The sequence below is a fragment of the Podarcis pityusensis genome, assembly GCF_964106645.2.
Source record: "Podarcis pityusensis genome assembly, chromosome: 7".
NCBI classification, from domain to species: Eukaryota; Metazoa; Chordata; class Lepidosauria; order Squamata; family Lacertidae; genus Podarcis; species Podarcis pityusensis.
The window spans coordinates 7,831,427-7,847,615 of NC_138031.1; the positions used below are offsets into that span (position 1 = coordinate 7,831,427).

Here is a 16,189-nt window from a genome sequence, read left to right on the forward strand (position 1 = left end):
GTCAGGCACAGGGTCTCAGGCAGGTTCCAGCAAGCAGCAATGTTGTTCCCGCAACCTGGGGCGGGGTCCGGCAGCCTTTTATCTCTGACGGGGTAATGGCCAGTCCTGATCCCCCAGCGACTCACCTCCCTGTCTCGCCTAAAGGCGAGCACTCCTCCTGCGAGTACTCAGGTCTCTCCTTCTCTCAGACCTGGGTCTCTGCAGCTCGGGAGATGTCGGTGGGTTAGACCCAGAGGCCACCTCAGCCTCTCCTGACCCAACTGGTAGTGGAGCAGCTGCACATGATTGCCTAGCAGAGGGCAACGAGGTAATTCCCACATCTGGAGCCAGGGCAGGCTCAGGCCCCTGACTTGGCTCAGCTGGTGCTTGTTGCAGGGGAACCTGTGCAGACTGGGGCTCTTCAGAATCAGGCCCCAGACTCGGTTCAGATGCCACCTGAGGCAGAGGATCCAGTGCGGACTGAGACTCCTCCGGTTCCAAGTCTGAGCCTAAGTCCCAGGCCATCACACTGGTGTCACATAAGCGGCAAGAGCTGGGCTGATGCAACAGGCTTCCATTCTTCCACTCGCTCTTGTCTCTGGCCTAGTCAACTTTTGCCTCTGGCCCTGCACACGTTTGGCATGTGTCTCCTGGATGGCTGCCCATACTAGGATGTGGTCCTCAGGATGAAAATGACACACACACACACACACACACACACACACACACACTTTACCCAATCAGCACTTCTTATTTTTTTGCAAGCTGAGAAACTTTTGATCCAATCACCCGTTATCATTTTCTCATGAAATGCTCCATCTTTCCTTCTACACCTGGAGGAGCGGGAACGCGTAAATACAACCTGTTGATATACGCTCTCATAGAGTTTCTACAGTGAAGCCAAGCTATTATTTTATATTAGGGCCAGTTGGGAGCTCTTAGAGTCAGGGTAAGTAATATATTGGCTGCACTTTATTAGAGCAGTTGGGGGCCAGTGGCAATATGTCAGAGAATTCTCCCATTAAAGTTGTTCCCTGGGTCTTTCAAGGGGTGAGGCTGTAGGGCAAGGGATGGTAATAAATGCCTTATTTCATCTGCTGATTGAAAATGGAGCAAAGCACCAAGAAAAAAAATGCTGCCAGAAACAAAGAAAATACCCGCAGGGCAATTACAGTAACCTGTAATATAAATGCAATTACAAGCTTGGCATACGGCCAGAACGCACCTTACCACTGTGGCAAACACGGTATTGATTTTGGTTCTCTACAAAGTAGTGGCCTTAGAAGGGAGCTTAAAGTTTAGTATAGGGTGCAGCATCTGTGTCAGATATGGACCTGTTTACATGCACAGTTATCCTAGGATAACAACCTCAGAACTCACTTTGATGGACTCCAACAGTTCAAGGAGAGAAGCAATAGATGAGAAAACAACCCCTGGTGAGATCAGGGGTACTTTGCTCACCTTCATTTTATGCTGCTGTAAGTTATTTTGTAAGGCTGTTGGCTCTGGTACGGTAAGTTCACTGTTCCTCTGTAGTTCAGTAGCATTAAAAGCGAGTGTTCCCCACCTACAGATAATTTTTTTATCTGCGTCAATAGCATCATTACTGTTATTCTGTGTTAGTGTGTGCACTTAAAAAACAAACCAAAAATGACTGAATAAGGAAATAAATGGAAATGCTCACAATTGTAAAGTTCTTATTGTTTTTCTCACATAGCCCTCTTATAGAAACAGGACTTAACGTTTTGTGAGGCTCTCCTTCCACAAAGACACACGATGAAATTCAAAATAGTGTCCCCTGTGTATCACCTTTAAAGGTAAAGGTAAAGGAACCCCTGACCATTAGGTCCAGTCGTGGCCAACTCTGGGTTTGCGGCACTCATCTCGCTTTATTGGCCAAGGGAGCCGGCGTTTGTCCGCAGACAGCTTCCAAGTCATGTGGCCAGCAGGACTAAGCTGCTTCTGGTGAACCAGAACAGTGCACGGAAACACCGTTTACCTTCCCGCCAGAGCGGTACCTGTTTATCTACTTGCACTTTGACGTGCTTTTGAACTGCTAGGTTGGCAGGAGCTGGGACCGAGCAATGGGAGCTTACCCCGTCGCGGGGATTCGAACTGCCAACCTTTTGATCGGAAAGTCCTAGGCTCTGTGGTTTAACCCACAGCGCCACCCACTGACCAGTCCTGACACCCACGTCCCTGTGTATCACCTTTAGGAAGTGGAAAAAAAACTATCTGACTTGTTTGTCCTCACCTCAGCTTGTCCCCCACCTGTTTCCCATATTTGTATCTTTCCTTTTTGGCAGGTTTTGACCTGATGGGATTATTCAGTGTGAGGGAGATATTTGGAATGAAGGACAACGGAATCCACAGCTCTTATGTTCGGCTTGGCAGCTTCCCCATTGTCCAGAAAACAGAGTAAGATCTTTTCCTCAGTAAATAGAAGCCTAGACCAAAAGATGTGGACAAACCAGAGTACAAACCTGAACACCCACATAATCCAAGGAGACAATAAGGGATCTTTAAAGCATTTGCTCCAAACAGCTGGGCCAACAGTAAATCTATAAGTAAAACCATAAATTAATATATTTGTAGGAAAGGGGGAATCTTGTTTGAAATTTGGATTGAGTATGAGCCCTTTGATTTTGGAAGCCAACAGAAACAGTGGCTCATTCCTTACAGCCAGCTGTGAACAGAGTCTCCTTGCCAGAGGTTCTTTGTAGCCACTTTCATTTCCTATTTGCACAAGGCACATCCATTTAAGCTTCACCCTTTCCAGGCCAGGCTGCCAACCACCATTATAAAAGTAAGATTTCGAAACAGGGTGTTTCTGAACACCCGGTCACTGATCTGTGCCCAGCACCAGAGGAGATCCCAAGGTTTGGCAGCTAGTGTGGCGGTCTGCAAGCATCCAAGATTTGCGGGATTTCTATCAAGTCCTTCCACAATGTGTAAATTGAGAAGGAGAATTGGGAACTGTGCAGTGCTGATGGGTCATATAACCTGGCGCTCCTGGCTGCCAAATAGAATGCTCTTAAATACTGAGTTGAGCCAAAGATTCTCTGATCAACTTTTGGCTCCTTTTTTTGGGGGGGGGGGTGTTGATTTAGTCAAAAGTGGGAGAAGGCTCAGGAAAACCCCAAGGCATTTAATAGATGAAATTGTGTGTGTGTGTTTATTTGTGTGGATTTTTTTAAAAAAAATGAATTATTGTTATTGTTTATGTTTTTATTGTTAAAACACTTTGAGATTTTTTTATGAGAAGCAATGTATAAATGGAATAGACTCAAATAAATAAAACAAGCAAGCAAGCAAGCAAAAAAACCAATCCAGTGTGTAAGTTCAGTTGGCTATGGATGTAGATTGATTCCTTGAAATAAAAAAGGGAAATCCTGGATGGAAGGCATGTGTGTAATCGAATATCCTTGAAGGGGTAAGGCCAACTGGCTGGCACCTTTGGGCAAAGGAATCATAGAATCATAGAATCATAGAGTTGGAAGAGACCACAAGGGCCATCGAGTCCAACCCCCTGCCAAGCAGGAAACAACATAAATAAGTCATGTTTCCTGTCTGGTAAGGAGTGACTGGGAAAAACTCTGAAAAGGCATCATTCACACTGATGAATCTTCAACTAATCCAAATTTTGCAATCTGCCAGTTGGTTGGCGAATTGGATAGGATGGGGGAAATCAATACCAGCTACTGCATTCTGCAGCTCTTGTTAAACTCTCTTCATTATTGAAGGTTGTATACAGGATATTTTTTTTCAGAGGTATAAAGTTGTGATAGAGCCTCTGTTTTCCATTATACATACACCCCTTATTAACTGATGTGATCAATTAACTAGTTATTTACTTACTTGCAGTTCTACCATGACATTCTGTGGTCAGATTGGTAGTGTTCCAAGGCAAGCAGAATCAGAGACCATAAAGGGAAAAGAACGAGTGGAATAAGGCAAAAAATATGATGATTATATCAGAAAAAATGGATTTATTGTGCCACCACAGATCTTTGAACACCTTCTTGCCCAGATGTACACAGCCCAAATGCTTCTCATTTCTTTCTCTTGCCCTCCCCCAGAGACGTCTTCCCACAAGGCCTTCCTGATGAATATGCCTTTGTCACCACTTTCAAGTTCCGCAAGGCTTCTAGGCGAGAAGACTGGTATATCTGGCAAATTATTGACAAATACGGCATACCTCAGGTAGGAGGTGTAACTCTTTCCGGTTTGTGGAACATGTTTTCTCCATTCACCTCCTGCTGCCCTTTTCATTTTGTTGCTGCTGCTGCTGCTGCTTTTATATTATTACTATTACTACTACAGTCATACCTCATGTTACGTCCACTTCATGTTACATTCTTTCAGGTTACGTCCCGCAGTGACCCGGAAGTACTGGAAAGGGTTACTTCTTGGTTCCGCTGCTCATGCATGTGCAGAAGTGCAAAATGACGTCACACGCATGCGCAAAAGTGGCAAATTGCAACCCGCGCGTGCGCAGATGCGCCACTGTGGGTTGCGCTCTTTTCAGGTTGCGAACGGGCCTCTGGAACAGATCCCGTTCGCAACCAGAGGTACCACTGTACTACTAATAATAGCAATAATATTTGAAACAAGGGTGACCTGTCAGGAAGGCAGATCATGACTCACTCTTCCATGAGGCAGTGTGGACAGGTGATTGGGGAGGGGGCAAACAATGTGCTTGGCATTCCACCTGTGGAGACAGGAGGATGAAGTAGGTGGTGCTCAGGGCAGTCTTTACCCCGGGTGTACAAGGGGTGCGGGACACCCTGGTGCTGAATTCGGGGGGGGGCACCAGGTGCCCGCCGCTGAAGCCACCTAAGTGTATTGTATTGAGCTGCTTTGCGGCAGTGGGGCCAGTGGTACCTTTGACATGACTGATCACACGTCGCCTGCCTGCTAATGCTGTTGCAGGGAGAGCTGTCTGGAAAGTCTTGCTCACCAAAGCTGGGAGGAGGGGGAGTAGCAGGAAATAATAATAATAAATAATAAATTTTATTTATATCCCGCCCTCCCCAGCTGAAGCCGGGCTCAGGGCGGCTAACAACAATCAAATAATCAAACAACCCAACATTCTAAAAACATTTCATTATAAAAATTAATTAAAATCAAATTAATGGCAACCGTTAAGCAAAATTCTGTGCAGGTTGCCAGAGGAGGGAGTCAGGCTGCGCCCTGACCAAAGGCCTGGTGGAACAACTCTGTCTTGCAGGCCCTGCGGAAAGATGTCAGGTCCCGCAGGCCCCTAGTCTCTTGTGACAGAGAGTTCCACCAGATTGGAGCCGCAGCCGAGAAAGCCCTGGCTCTAGTTGAGGCCAGCCAAACCTCTCTGAGGCCTGGGACCTTCAGGATGTTTTTATTTGCAGACCGTAGGTTCCTCTGTGGGGCATACCAGGAGAGGCGGTCCCGTAGGTACGAGGGTCCTAGGCCGTATAGGGCTTTAAAGGTTAAAACCAGCACCTTAAACATGATCCTGTACTCTACCGGGAGCCAGTGCAGCTGGTATAGTACCGGATGAATGTGATCTCACAGCGAAGACCCCATAAGGAGTCTCGCCGCGGCATTCTGCACCCGCTGGAGTTTCTGGGTCAGTCTCAAGGGCAGCCCCACGTAGAGTGAAAGAGGCAGACAGAAAGAGAATGTGCCTATCTAGCAATGGGAGTTCTCACAGGCTCTGGAGGAAGAACTCTTATATGCGCGCTCATAAGGGCCCTCCCAGCTCCTCTAGAAATAAGCTTGCTCCCACAATGAAAGGCTGCCCAGGTTGGCTCTCCCACGCATGCGCACAATGCCCACCTGTCTCATCTTTCAGACACCTCCCTATGACCGTAAGCACATGCATGGAGTCTTTGCGCTGATTCCCAATGTGTTCTTTGTCTTCTTTAGAAAAGCTGGTTTTAAACAAACCACACACAAAAGAACTCCTTTTGGAGCTGCGCAGGCATGAGCGCTATTTATCAAATGATAATAGTGACATAAAAAGGTAAAGGGACCCCTGACCATTAGGTCCAGTCGTGGCCAACTCTGGGGTTGCGGCACTCATCTCACTTTATTGGCCGAGGGAGCCGGCGTACAGCTTCCGGGTCATGTGGCCAGCATGACTAAGCCGCTTCTGGCAAACCAGAGCAGCACACAGAAATGCTGTTTACCTTCCCACCGGAGTGGTACCTATTTATCTACTTGCACTTTGATGTGCTTTCGAACTGCTAGGTTAGCAGGAGCAGGGACCGAGCAACGGGAGCTCACCCCGTCGTGGGGATTCAAACTGCCGACCTTCTGATTGGCAAGTCCTAGGCTCTGTGGTTTAACCCACAGCGCCACCCGTGTCCCAGTAGTGACATAAGGCATAATAAAAGTTAATTTGGGGGCTAAATTAAATTTGGGGGTGCTGGGCGGATCTTTGCACCCCAGTGGCGCATATGCTAAAGATGGCCCTGTGGTAGATTTGATCTGATCAAAAGCATAGCTCTTTTTATGTTCTTACAATGACCCACATCTGCCAGCCTGACATCCGTTTTCCAAACAATCGATTTACCATCGATTTTACCATCGATTTGTGTATTGCTGTCCCCCCCCCCATAAAGGTGTCTATCACCTAAGTCTGGGCTTGGACCAGGCAAAAGCTACGGTCAGGCAAAGAATATTAGACACTGAGAGACAACAGGACTGTGCAAGGTGCCCCAACTATAGATTTGGAGAAATTGAGAGATATATAGCCGCACCGGCAGCATATCTCTTCTTTCTCGTATCTAGGGATGCAAGAAGGGCCTTCACACTCACCAGAAGCTCAGCTCTTCCCTCGCCGGTCCTGGATGGAGCCTTTAGAAGAGTACCGTATGCTCAGAGACTTTGCACCTGTCCATTGGGAGAGATAGGAAGCCCAGAACACTTGTTCTTTAGATGTCCCTTTTATAAAGAGGCACATAGTAAGATCATGGATCCCCTACTGGTGAGGCTCGCCGACCTCCCGCAAAAGCAAAAATTTGACCTTTTGCTGTTGAGCAAAGATCAGAAGATGACCTGGATGGTCACCAGATTCTGTGTACAGATCTGTAGGCCCGGACCATCGCCCAACTCAAAATAGTCCGGCATGAAAAGCCCCAAACACAGTTTCATGGGTGATTCTGAGTCAACTCCCTGGGACAGTTTAGGGTTGTACATTGTTTCTAAATTTAGTGTTGTACATTGTTTTAATTGTCTGTTTTAACCATATTTGCACAGCAGATTTTAATGTTGTGAGTGTCCTCTATTTAAGAGGCTTCTACTCTGCAGCCTCTTATAGTTGTTTTATCTGTGAGTCTTTTAGTTCTTATGCACTTACAGTTGTTTTAACTGCGTGTTTTTGTTGGTTTTTAGCCCTTATCTGTTTTAATTATTAGTTTTTTATCCATCCATTATCTGTGTTTAATCATGTATTTTATTCAGAAGTCTTATGCCTGTTTCCTTGTCCCCATTTGCCCTAACAATTATCAGTTTAAAAAGTCCTAACTGCTATTTTATCTATATTGCTGTCCCCCCCACCCCCGTAAAGGTGTCTATCAGACTGGATGGTGAAAATAAAGCTTTGGAGTACAACGCTATCGGACTCACCAAGGACGCTGTGAGAGTGGTCTTTCGACATGGCCGAGTCAGTGACCTCTTTGATCGCAACTGGCATAAGATAGCGCTGAGCATCCAGTCCGACAGCGTCTCCTTGTACATCGACTGCAAGCTGGTACAGACGCTGCCTATTGAAGACAGGGAAAATATTGACATCCAAGGGAAGACTGTGATTGGCAAGCGCCTCTACGACAGCGTGCCCATTGACGTAGGTACCAAGTATGCAGGTTTTTCAGTTAGGAAAATGGATTGAGAGGGAACCAAAAGATCTGCCTGCTGCGCCATTCTACTGTGATGTTGTGATGGCAAAATCTGTTTCTTCTTTGACATCACTGATTTCTACAGATGTCAGTCCATTAAATATATTTTAAGGGATCTGCCATTTGGGCTGCTTCCCCCCTGCTCACATTAAATTGATCATTCAGTTGCATGTAAGCAGAGGTACATTTTGCAGAAAACCAATGATCGTTCTTTCTAAAGATGCTGCTTTTAACTGTCAGATCCCTTGCCATTCAGTAAACAAACCAATTGCTCTTTCAAAGGAAAGGCAGTCCTTTTTATCTTTTCTGTCTGAGAATGTGAAATTTCAAATTTAGAAACACAATATTCCAGAAAAAGTCAACGCACCAAAACCATAGTGGTTAAAATAATAATAGTCAAGTGGAAGCTTATCAGTATGTTGACGTTTATTTGTTCTAAATATTTTGGCATGGATTTCAAAGGAGTCCTGTCACAGAGGACAGGAATGGCCATTTTGAGATTCTGAACACTGGATGATGAGAATGCCGGCCCTGCTATTTTCTCCAAATTACTTTTGCACAACATACATGCCCATCCCCAGCTTCCACACCCAGTACTGTGCCAGCATCCTTCACATTGATTCCAATTATCCACATATCTTCTACAGTATCCCTACATGTGTTGGACCTCCCAGCATAACTGGGCAGCATAGACATTTGTACTTCTGTTCCCACTTTCTTTGTTTTTGTGGGGATGTTGTATGTGTCCTATACAAAGTTGTTCTCTGTTGCACATCACCCAGGTGATTGTGTGCCACAAACACAAACCAAAAGGGAGCAAAGGCTGCTAGCCTGCTTCCTTGAGTGCTGACTTTCGTGATTTCCTTTTTCCATAGTTTGACCTTCAGCGGATGGTTATTTACTGTGATTCACGTCATGCTGAACTGGAAACTTGCTGTGACATTCCCTCCGGTCCTGTAAGTTTAGATCTATTACATGTGTCTTGGTGTGTGTGTGTGTGTGTGTGTGTGTGTAGAAGAGTGTGCACATTCATTGAAATCTGCTATCCAAAATGGAGCTATATTCTGGAACCGTACATTAAGATCAATAATGAGGAGTAGTTTTTATAGTTTTATGGTTTTAACCTTTAAAGCCCTGTATGGCCTAGGACCCTCGTACTTACAGGACCGCCTCTCCTGGTATGTCCCATGGAGGACCTTACGGTCTTCAAACAAAAACATCTTGGAGGTCCCAGGCCACAGGGAGGTTAGGCTGGTCTCAACCAGAGCCAGGGCTTTTTTGGACATGGCCGCGATCTGGTGGAACGCTTTGTCACAAGAGACTAGGGCCCTGCGGGACTTGACATCTTTCTGCAGGGCCTGCAAGACAGAGCTGTTCCACCAGGCCTTTGGCTAAGGCACAGTCTGACCCCCTCCTTCGGTAATCCTCACAGAACTCTAGCCCAATGGTTGCCATTGATTTGATTTTGATTTGATTTTAGAATGATTTGATTTTAGAATGCATTTCAATTGATTGATTGTGATTTTATGTGAACTGTGTTGCTTTTATTGTTGTTGGCTGCTCTGAGCCCGGCTTCGGCTGGGGAGGGCAGGATATAAATAAATAAATAATAATAATAATAATAATAATAATTATCTCGTGGGAAAAAAGGAGATAGCAAATACGTAGGATAATATTATGATGGGGTCATGTCATTCACTATGCTTCATTATGGTCAATGGTCCTTTCAGAAGAGTTTAGAAGACTGCTGACAAGGCTTAATTTTTTTAATTGGAGGTAAAAGAGTAAGTTCTGCAGGTTGACGTGTCCCCCCCCCCCCACTCTCTCTCTCTCTCACACACAAAAATGACTTAGATTGTGCAAACCTTTTTCTTTAAAAACTAGCACTATCCTGTTGGGTGACATTGATTCCTCTGGCTTTCTCTGCTTTGGTACCATTTCCCCCCGTTCTTTATCCGTGTGTATACATTGGTCATATGGTGATCCCAGCCAATAAGAAAACATGTCATAAACATGAGGGTGCCTGATGACACATCATCAACCAGATTTAGCTAATGGTGATGTCACTGGGAAAATTGAAAACCATTTAAATGGAAGGACAATATAAACGAACAAGTGAACATCTCTGTAATGCACCCTGTGAGAGGGGACAGCAAAAGGGAAGTGTTTATTTTGTGGGGTGGAGATCAAGAAAATGTGGGTAGGTTTCAGCTCAGCTGCAGTTAAACTGCAAATAATTTAACAAGAAACATGTTCCTGATATGTGCTATTCCTGACCTGTTCTGGCTACAGTGCCAAGTGACGGTTGTTACAGATGCTCCTCCGCTTGAAATAGCAACCACTGTTGGAAGTGAACAGGTCGGCCATATCAAGACAGTCAACTGCTCCTGTCCACCTGGAGAAAAGGTGTGTATTTGAATCAGAAGTGTCCCTCCCCCCAGTAAGACTTTCATTGTAGTAATCAAGATAAATATAATATTATGACTTTATCATTAATCAACACTATTAACTCTGTGCATGAGATTCTTTGCATGTGGATTCTTCCAAAGTCACCTTCCCAAACTCTCGAGATGGTTTTTAGATATGGATTGTATATTAACATTGTGTTTTGTGAGGTCAATGTTGGGATACTGCCAGGGAGATAGCGTCCATCTGAGCCCCAAGCTGGCTGCCGGACGTCCATCGATCTCTGTAGCCACGCAGATCCAGCAATTAGCGACACGAAGCCTTGGAAATTGACTGCCACATTCCAGGCTCGTGCACATCCTTTATCAGCAGAAACACAGCCAGAAAGCTTGCACCGCAGAAGAGCAGAAGAGCATATTTACAGACTTTATTTAGCGTTGAACAGAACAAAGAAAAACATGACCGTTCTGAGTCATCATCTCGACCCGACTGAAAACGAAAGGAAACAGCAAGCATAAACATCCTGTGAACAGGACATGCGCAGACTCTGTTACTCACAAAGCCTGCTCCCTTTTAAGGTGGAACGGAAATATCCTAACATCCTCCCCCTTTCCGTGTAACCTGTAGTACCTGTGGTTCAACCCAATTGCAACCTTTGTACATAAACCTTAAGTTGTTCTTTGTTAACAACCTTAGACAACAGATCAGCAGGAATTTCATTTCCTGGCATGTAGGACACCTGAATCAGTCCCTTTTGAATACACTCTCTTGCACGATGTAGCTTAATCTGCAAGTACTTGGTTCTTTGCTTGCAACTCTCGGAGTTCAGCAAAGCCAAACAAGATCTATTGTCTTGATACACTTGTACAGGACATTTCACAGAAACCCCGATGTCCTTAAACAGTTGCATCAACCATTCACAATCCATGAGTGAAAATGACAGAGCATTGAGTTCTGCTTCACAGGAACTTAGGCTCACTGTCGTCTGCTTCTTGCACAACCAGTCAAACAGGCAGTGGTTGTACATGTAGCATACTCCAGAAGTGCTTGTACCATCTGTGGTGTCACTTCCAAAACTTGCATCAGCAAAGATTTCAAGACCTCCAGTCTTCTGACTGGTGAACCTCAGCCTGTAGTGCATAGTCCCTTTCAAATAGCGGGCTATGCGCTTCAGAGCTTTCCAATCCTGAACTGTAGGATTGTTGGCATGTCTGCTAAGCAGATTACAGCTTACAGCTATGTCAGGTCTTGAACATCTGGCAATGAAATTCAGCTTGCCTAGAATGCATCTGTACAGCGTTGTGTCAGAAAACGCTTCAGCAGTACTGTCTACCTGGTAACCTGTCACCATCGGTGTGTCTGCTGGGTTTGCATCAACCAAATTCAACCTGGTTAACACATCAGCAATTTTCTGTGTTTGGTGTACCAGAAAATTACCTGTTTGGTCCTTCTCCACCTGCAGAGAAAGATAGTTGGATACCTCACCAAGATCCTTCATGTCAAAGTGCTCCTTCAGCTGAGCTAGGGTGCTTTGGTAGGAAGCCTGATTCTTCCAAAACATCAGAAGATCATCAACAAAACATAAACAATACAGTTTGTTTTGCCCCTCCTCCTTGACAAACACACATGGATCAGCTTTGCCCTGGTGAAAACCTAGAGAAAGCAACGTCTCAGTGAGTTTTGTGTTCCAACACCTGGCACTCTGCTTGAGACCATATAAGGATTTCCGCAGTTTACAGACCATTCCCTTCTGTATCTCCATCCCATCAGGTGGAAGCATAAACAGCTCCTCGTTCAAAATCCCGTACAAAAAAGCTGTATTAATGTCATGATGGGAAACATGCAGTTTCTCCTCCGCAGCGACCTTGAGCATCAGCCGAATGCTCTCATATTTGACTGTGGGTGAGTAGGTCTCGTGGTAATCCTGTCCTGGTACCTGTGAAAAACCTCTGGCAACCAATCTGGCTTTGTGTCTGACTACCTTGCCATTCTGGTCTGTTTTGGCCTTGAAGACCCATTTGCTGCCAACCAGTCTCATTCCTGGGACTACCGGTACCAGTTCCCAAGTTTGGTTCCTGTTCAAGGAATCAACTTCAGCCTTCATGGCATTAAGCCAAGGCTCAGCATCTTTAGAGGTTAACTCCTGAACCTCTTTGAAGCTTGAAGGTTCCCACACCTTCTCTGAGCTACTAAGAACAGCAGTTGCTGTCTTAGCAAACTCATCAGCATACCTCTTTGGAGGTCTGCCTTTGGTCGCCCTTTCAGACCTACGTACTAGACGCAAGTCTTCTGGACTCATCTCCTCCTTCTTAGGAGAAAATTGACCAATGGTGAACAGTGGTTCTTCCAGTTCATTGTCAGACGCATCAGATGGTCTGACTGAGGCCTTTGCGCTCTGGTAGTCTGCTGTGTCATCACTGTCACTGACACCAGCAGCAGCACCGCCCACTGAACTGGAATCCGAACTCTGATCATCATCATCATCCTCATCATCATCATCCTCAGCAGCTTCCTCAGCTTTAGCTGCTTGCTTGACATCACCTTCATCCTCCTCTGGGTAACTCTGGAAAATTCCCACATTTTCCCCCCACTTAGGATTGTACTCAACACTCCTTGTGAACTTAATGGACTTAGAGTTAGTCATCCATACCCTGTATGCACCTTTTTCGTACCCCATGAACAAACCATGTGCCCCACGCTTCCCAAGCTTGTTGGTTTGTGGGGAGTGTACCCACATGTCAGAACCAAAGATTCTCATGTGTTTGGTGTTGGGTTTCTTGCCAAACATCTTCTCATAGGGGGTACAGCCAATGGGTGATGACAATCTGCGATTAAAACTGTAAACAAAATTCCCCAAAGCTTCCCCCCAAAACTTATCAGGGAGATTGGCATCATGCAACAAGGTTTTCATTCCTTGCAGCAATGTCTGATTTGCTCGCTCCGCAAGCCCATTCATCCATGGCGATCTGGGCGTTGACATGTCATGCTGGATTCCCTTCTCAGTCAGGAAAGCTTCAAACTGCTGAGAAGTGAACTCCCCGCCTCGATCGGTAAACAAACAACCGATACGTTTGCCGTGGGCATTCTCCAGCCAAGCACAGAATGCCTTAAACTTCGGAAACGCTTGCGATTTCTGTTCGAGCAAAAACACATGAATGTACCTGGAAAAAGAATCAATTAGAACCATGAAGTACCTTGCTCCCCCTAAAGAGGGCGTAAGTGGACCAACCAGGTCCGCATGAACTAGCTGGTAGGGCTTGGAAGCCTGCCTGCTAGATTCCTTGCCTTTTGGAGCAACCTTCACCTTGTTCTCTGCACAAGATACACATTTCATGTGAAATTTACAGGGTTTGATGTTCAAACCCTCAACCACCTCTGGCATCTTGGCCAGTGCCTTCCAAGAGAGATGACCAAACTTTCGATGTGCATCATGAATGCATCCTGCATGAAGAACTTGGTTAGTTTGTGCAACACAACAAGAATCAGCATTAGATACAACAGCAGTGTCATCATAAGTTATATGGAACAAACCATCCATAAACTTTGCATGCAAATAGTCCTCTTTGCCTTTACTGATGACACAGACGCTCCTCTTGAAGGAAATCTGAAAACCACGCCCAGTAAGCTGTGGGACACTTAGCAAGTTGCTTGCAGCGCCTGGAACATAAAGTACACCACTGATGGTTGTGTGCAAACTTGCAAGTTTCACAGTCCCTTCTCCTGCGATTTGCAACGTCCTTCCGTCAGCCAGGTGGATCTCACCTTCCTGAGGCTTGAAGGAGATAAAGAGATGGCGGTCCTTCGAAACGTGGCGGCTCGCACCTGAATCGATAATAAATCTGCCTTTGGCTGTTGGAGCAGTCTTTTCAGCAAGCAAACCCTTGTTTTCCTTCGGCGTGGGCCTTTTCAGCTTGCCCCCCTGCTGCTCCTGGCCACCAGACATGCCTTTAGCCTTTGGTGAAGCAGTGCCAGCAAACATAGCCTTGTTTTCCACTGGCGTGGGCTTTTGCAGCTTGCCCCCTGCTTCTGGTCAGCAGACGTGCCTTTAGCCTTTGGTGAAGCAGTGCCAGCAAACACATCTTTGTTTTTCCCTGGCGCGGGCTCTTCACCCTCCCTCTGCTTCTGGCCATCTGCAGGCATCTGTCTTTGTTTACCTCTGGCCTTCCGGCCTCTGCAAAGACGATGACCTTGGTTCCCACGAGAAACAGAGCTCTCAGCTGCCGACTCCTTGGCTCCCCCTGGAGGCTGGAATGCTGCCTGGGATGACGTGACGGTCAGCTCCCCCTGCAGCTTGCAACCGGTGCCCTCAGCATCCCTGCATTCACTCGCATTCTGGGAAACAGCTAGGACCTCCGATGCAGTCAAATTCTGGGCTGGGATGACTGGCTTGTGAGCTTTCATCAAAGCATTCCACATGCCACGTGCAGTCAGATTGCCAGCTAGCGTCTTTATATCCTCCAGAGAGACGGACAAGACGATTATGTCAATCGCCTTCGAATTAGCGGCCCTCCATCTATCTGTCAGAGGAACTGGAGGGGCTTCAGACACAGTATGCCACACTCCAAACTGACGCAGCAAAGATTCACACCATTTTGCCCAGGTTTCATAATTGTGCCGATTTAACTTTGGGCACTCCTCAGCCTGAGAAGCTTGGAAAAACTCCATTTCAGCTTTTCCTTTGAGCCGGGAGTCTCTTATGCCTTCAAAGACTCCTTATCTTGGCAGCCCATTAATCACAAACTCTCTGGCTTGGCTCTCAGAGCCATTAATCTGCCGGAGTTCCAAAGGCTCCTTCCAAGGTAAACAGAGAAAAACCTCTCTTTCGCTTTTGACATACCTCTCAAACGCAGTCTGTTGCAGCTTTACTCTCCTGTCGGTGCTGTGAATCTGGGCCCATAACCTTGTTGTTGGGATACTGCCAGGGAGATAGCGTCCATCTGAGCCCCAAGCCGGCTGCCGGACGTCCATCGATCTCTGTAGCCACGCAGATCCAGCAATTAGCGACACGAAGCCTTGGAAATTGACTGCCACATTCCAGGCTCGTGCACATCCTTTATCAGCAGAAACACAGCCAGAAAGCTTGCACCGCAGAAGAGCAGAAGAGCATATTTACAGACTTTATTTAGCGTTGAACAGAACAAAGAAAAACATGACCGTTCTGAGTCATCATCTCGACCCGACTGAAAACGAAAGGAAACAGCAAGCATAAACATCCTGTGAACAGGACATGCACAGACTCTGTTACTCACAAAGCCTGCTCCCTTTTAAGGTGGAACGGAAATATCCTAACAGTCAATGCCTTATGACTACTGCCCTAAATATTCTCTCCTGGAAGGAAGTTGGGCATAACAAGGACAGCAAATTTTCTGAGAATTCAAACAGAAAGAAAGAAAGAGAAAAGGAAAGAAAGAATTGTTGTTGTTGTTGTTGTTTAGTCATTTAGTCGTGTCCGACTCTTTGTGACCCAATGGACCAGAGCACGCCAGGCACTCCTGTCTTCCACTGCCTCCCGCAGTTTGGTCAGACTCATGTTTGTAGCTTCGAGAACCCTGTCCAGCCATCTCATCCTCTGTCGTCCCCTTCTCCTTGTGCCCTCCATCTTTCCCAACATCAGGGTCTTTTCCAGGGAGTCTTCTCTTCTCATGAGGTGGCCAAAGTATTGGAGTCTCAGCTTCAGGATCTGTCCTTCCAGTGAGCACTCAGGGCTAATTTCCTTAAGAATGGATGCGTTTGATCTTCTTGTAGTCCACGGGACTCTCAATAGTCTCCTCCAGCACCATAATTCAAAAGCATCAATTCTTCGGCGATCAGCCTTCTTTATGGTCCAAGAAAGAATTAGTAGGAAGTAATAGTCTTTATTTTGCAAACTCATATTGGTCATCCTATATTAATTTACTCTCATGGTGCTCATGTTGGCTAGGCAGGTG

The 16,189-nt window shown here is 46.0% G+C and overlaps 1 protein-coding gene across 1 annotated transcript in view; it reads left to right on the forward strand.

Moving 5' to 3' along the window:
• The window catches only part of COL22A1 (collagen type XXII alpha 1 chain), a 192,959-nt gene that overhangs the window by 64,842 nt on the left and 111,928 nt on the right, over positions 1–16,189 (forward strand). The window contains exons 5-9 of the mRNA XM_081012482.1: positions 2,286–2,397; positions 4,059–4,182; positions 7,529–7,804; positions 8,732–8,812; positions 10,149–10,262. Coding sequence (XP_080868608.1) covers positions 2,286–2,397; positions 4,059–4,182; positions 7,529–7,804; positions 8,732–8,812; positions 10,149–10,262 — 707 coding nt within the window. The remainder of the gene's footprint in view (positions 1–2,285; positions 2,398–4,058; positions 4,183–7,528; positions 7,805–8,731; positions 8,813–10,148; positions 10,263–16,189) is intronic.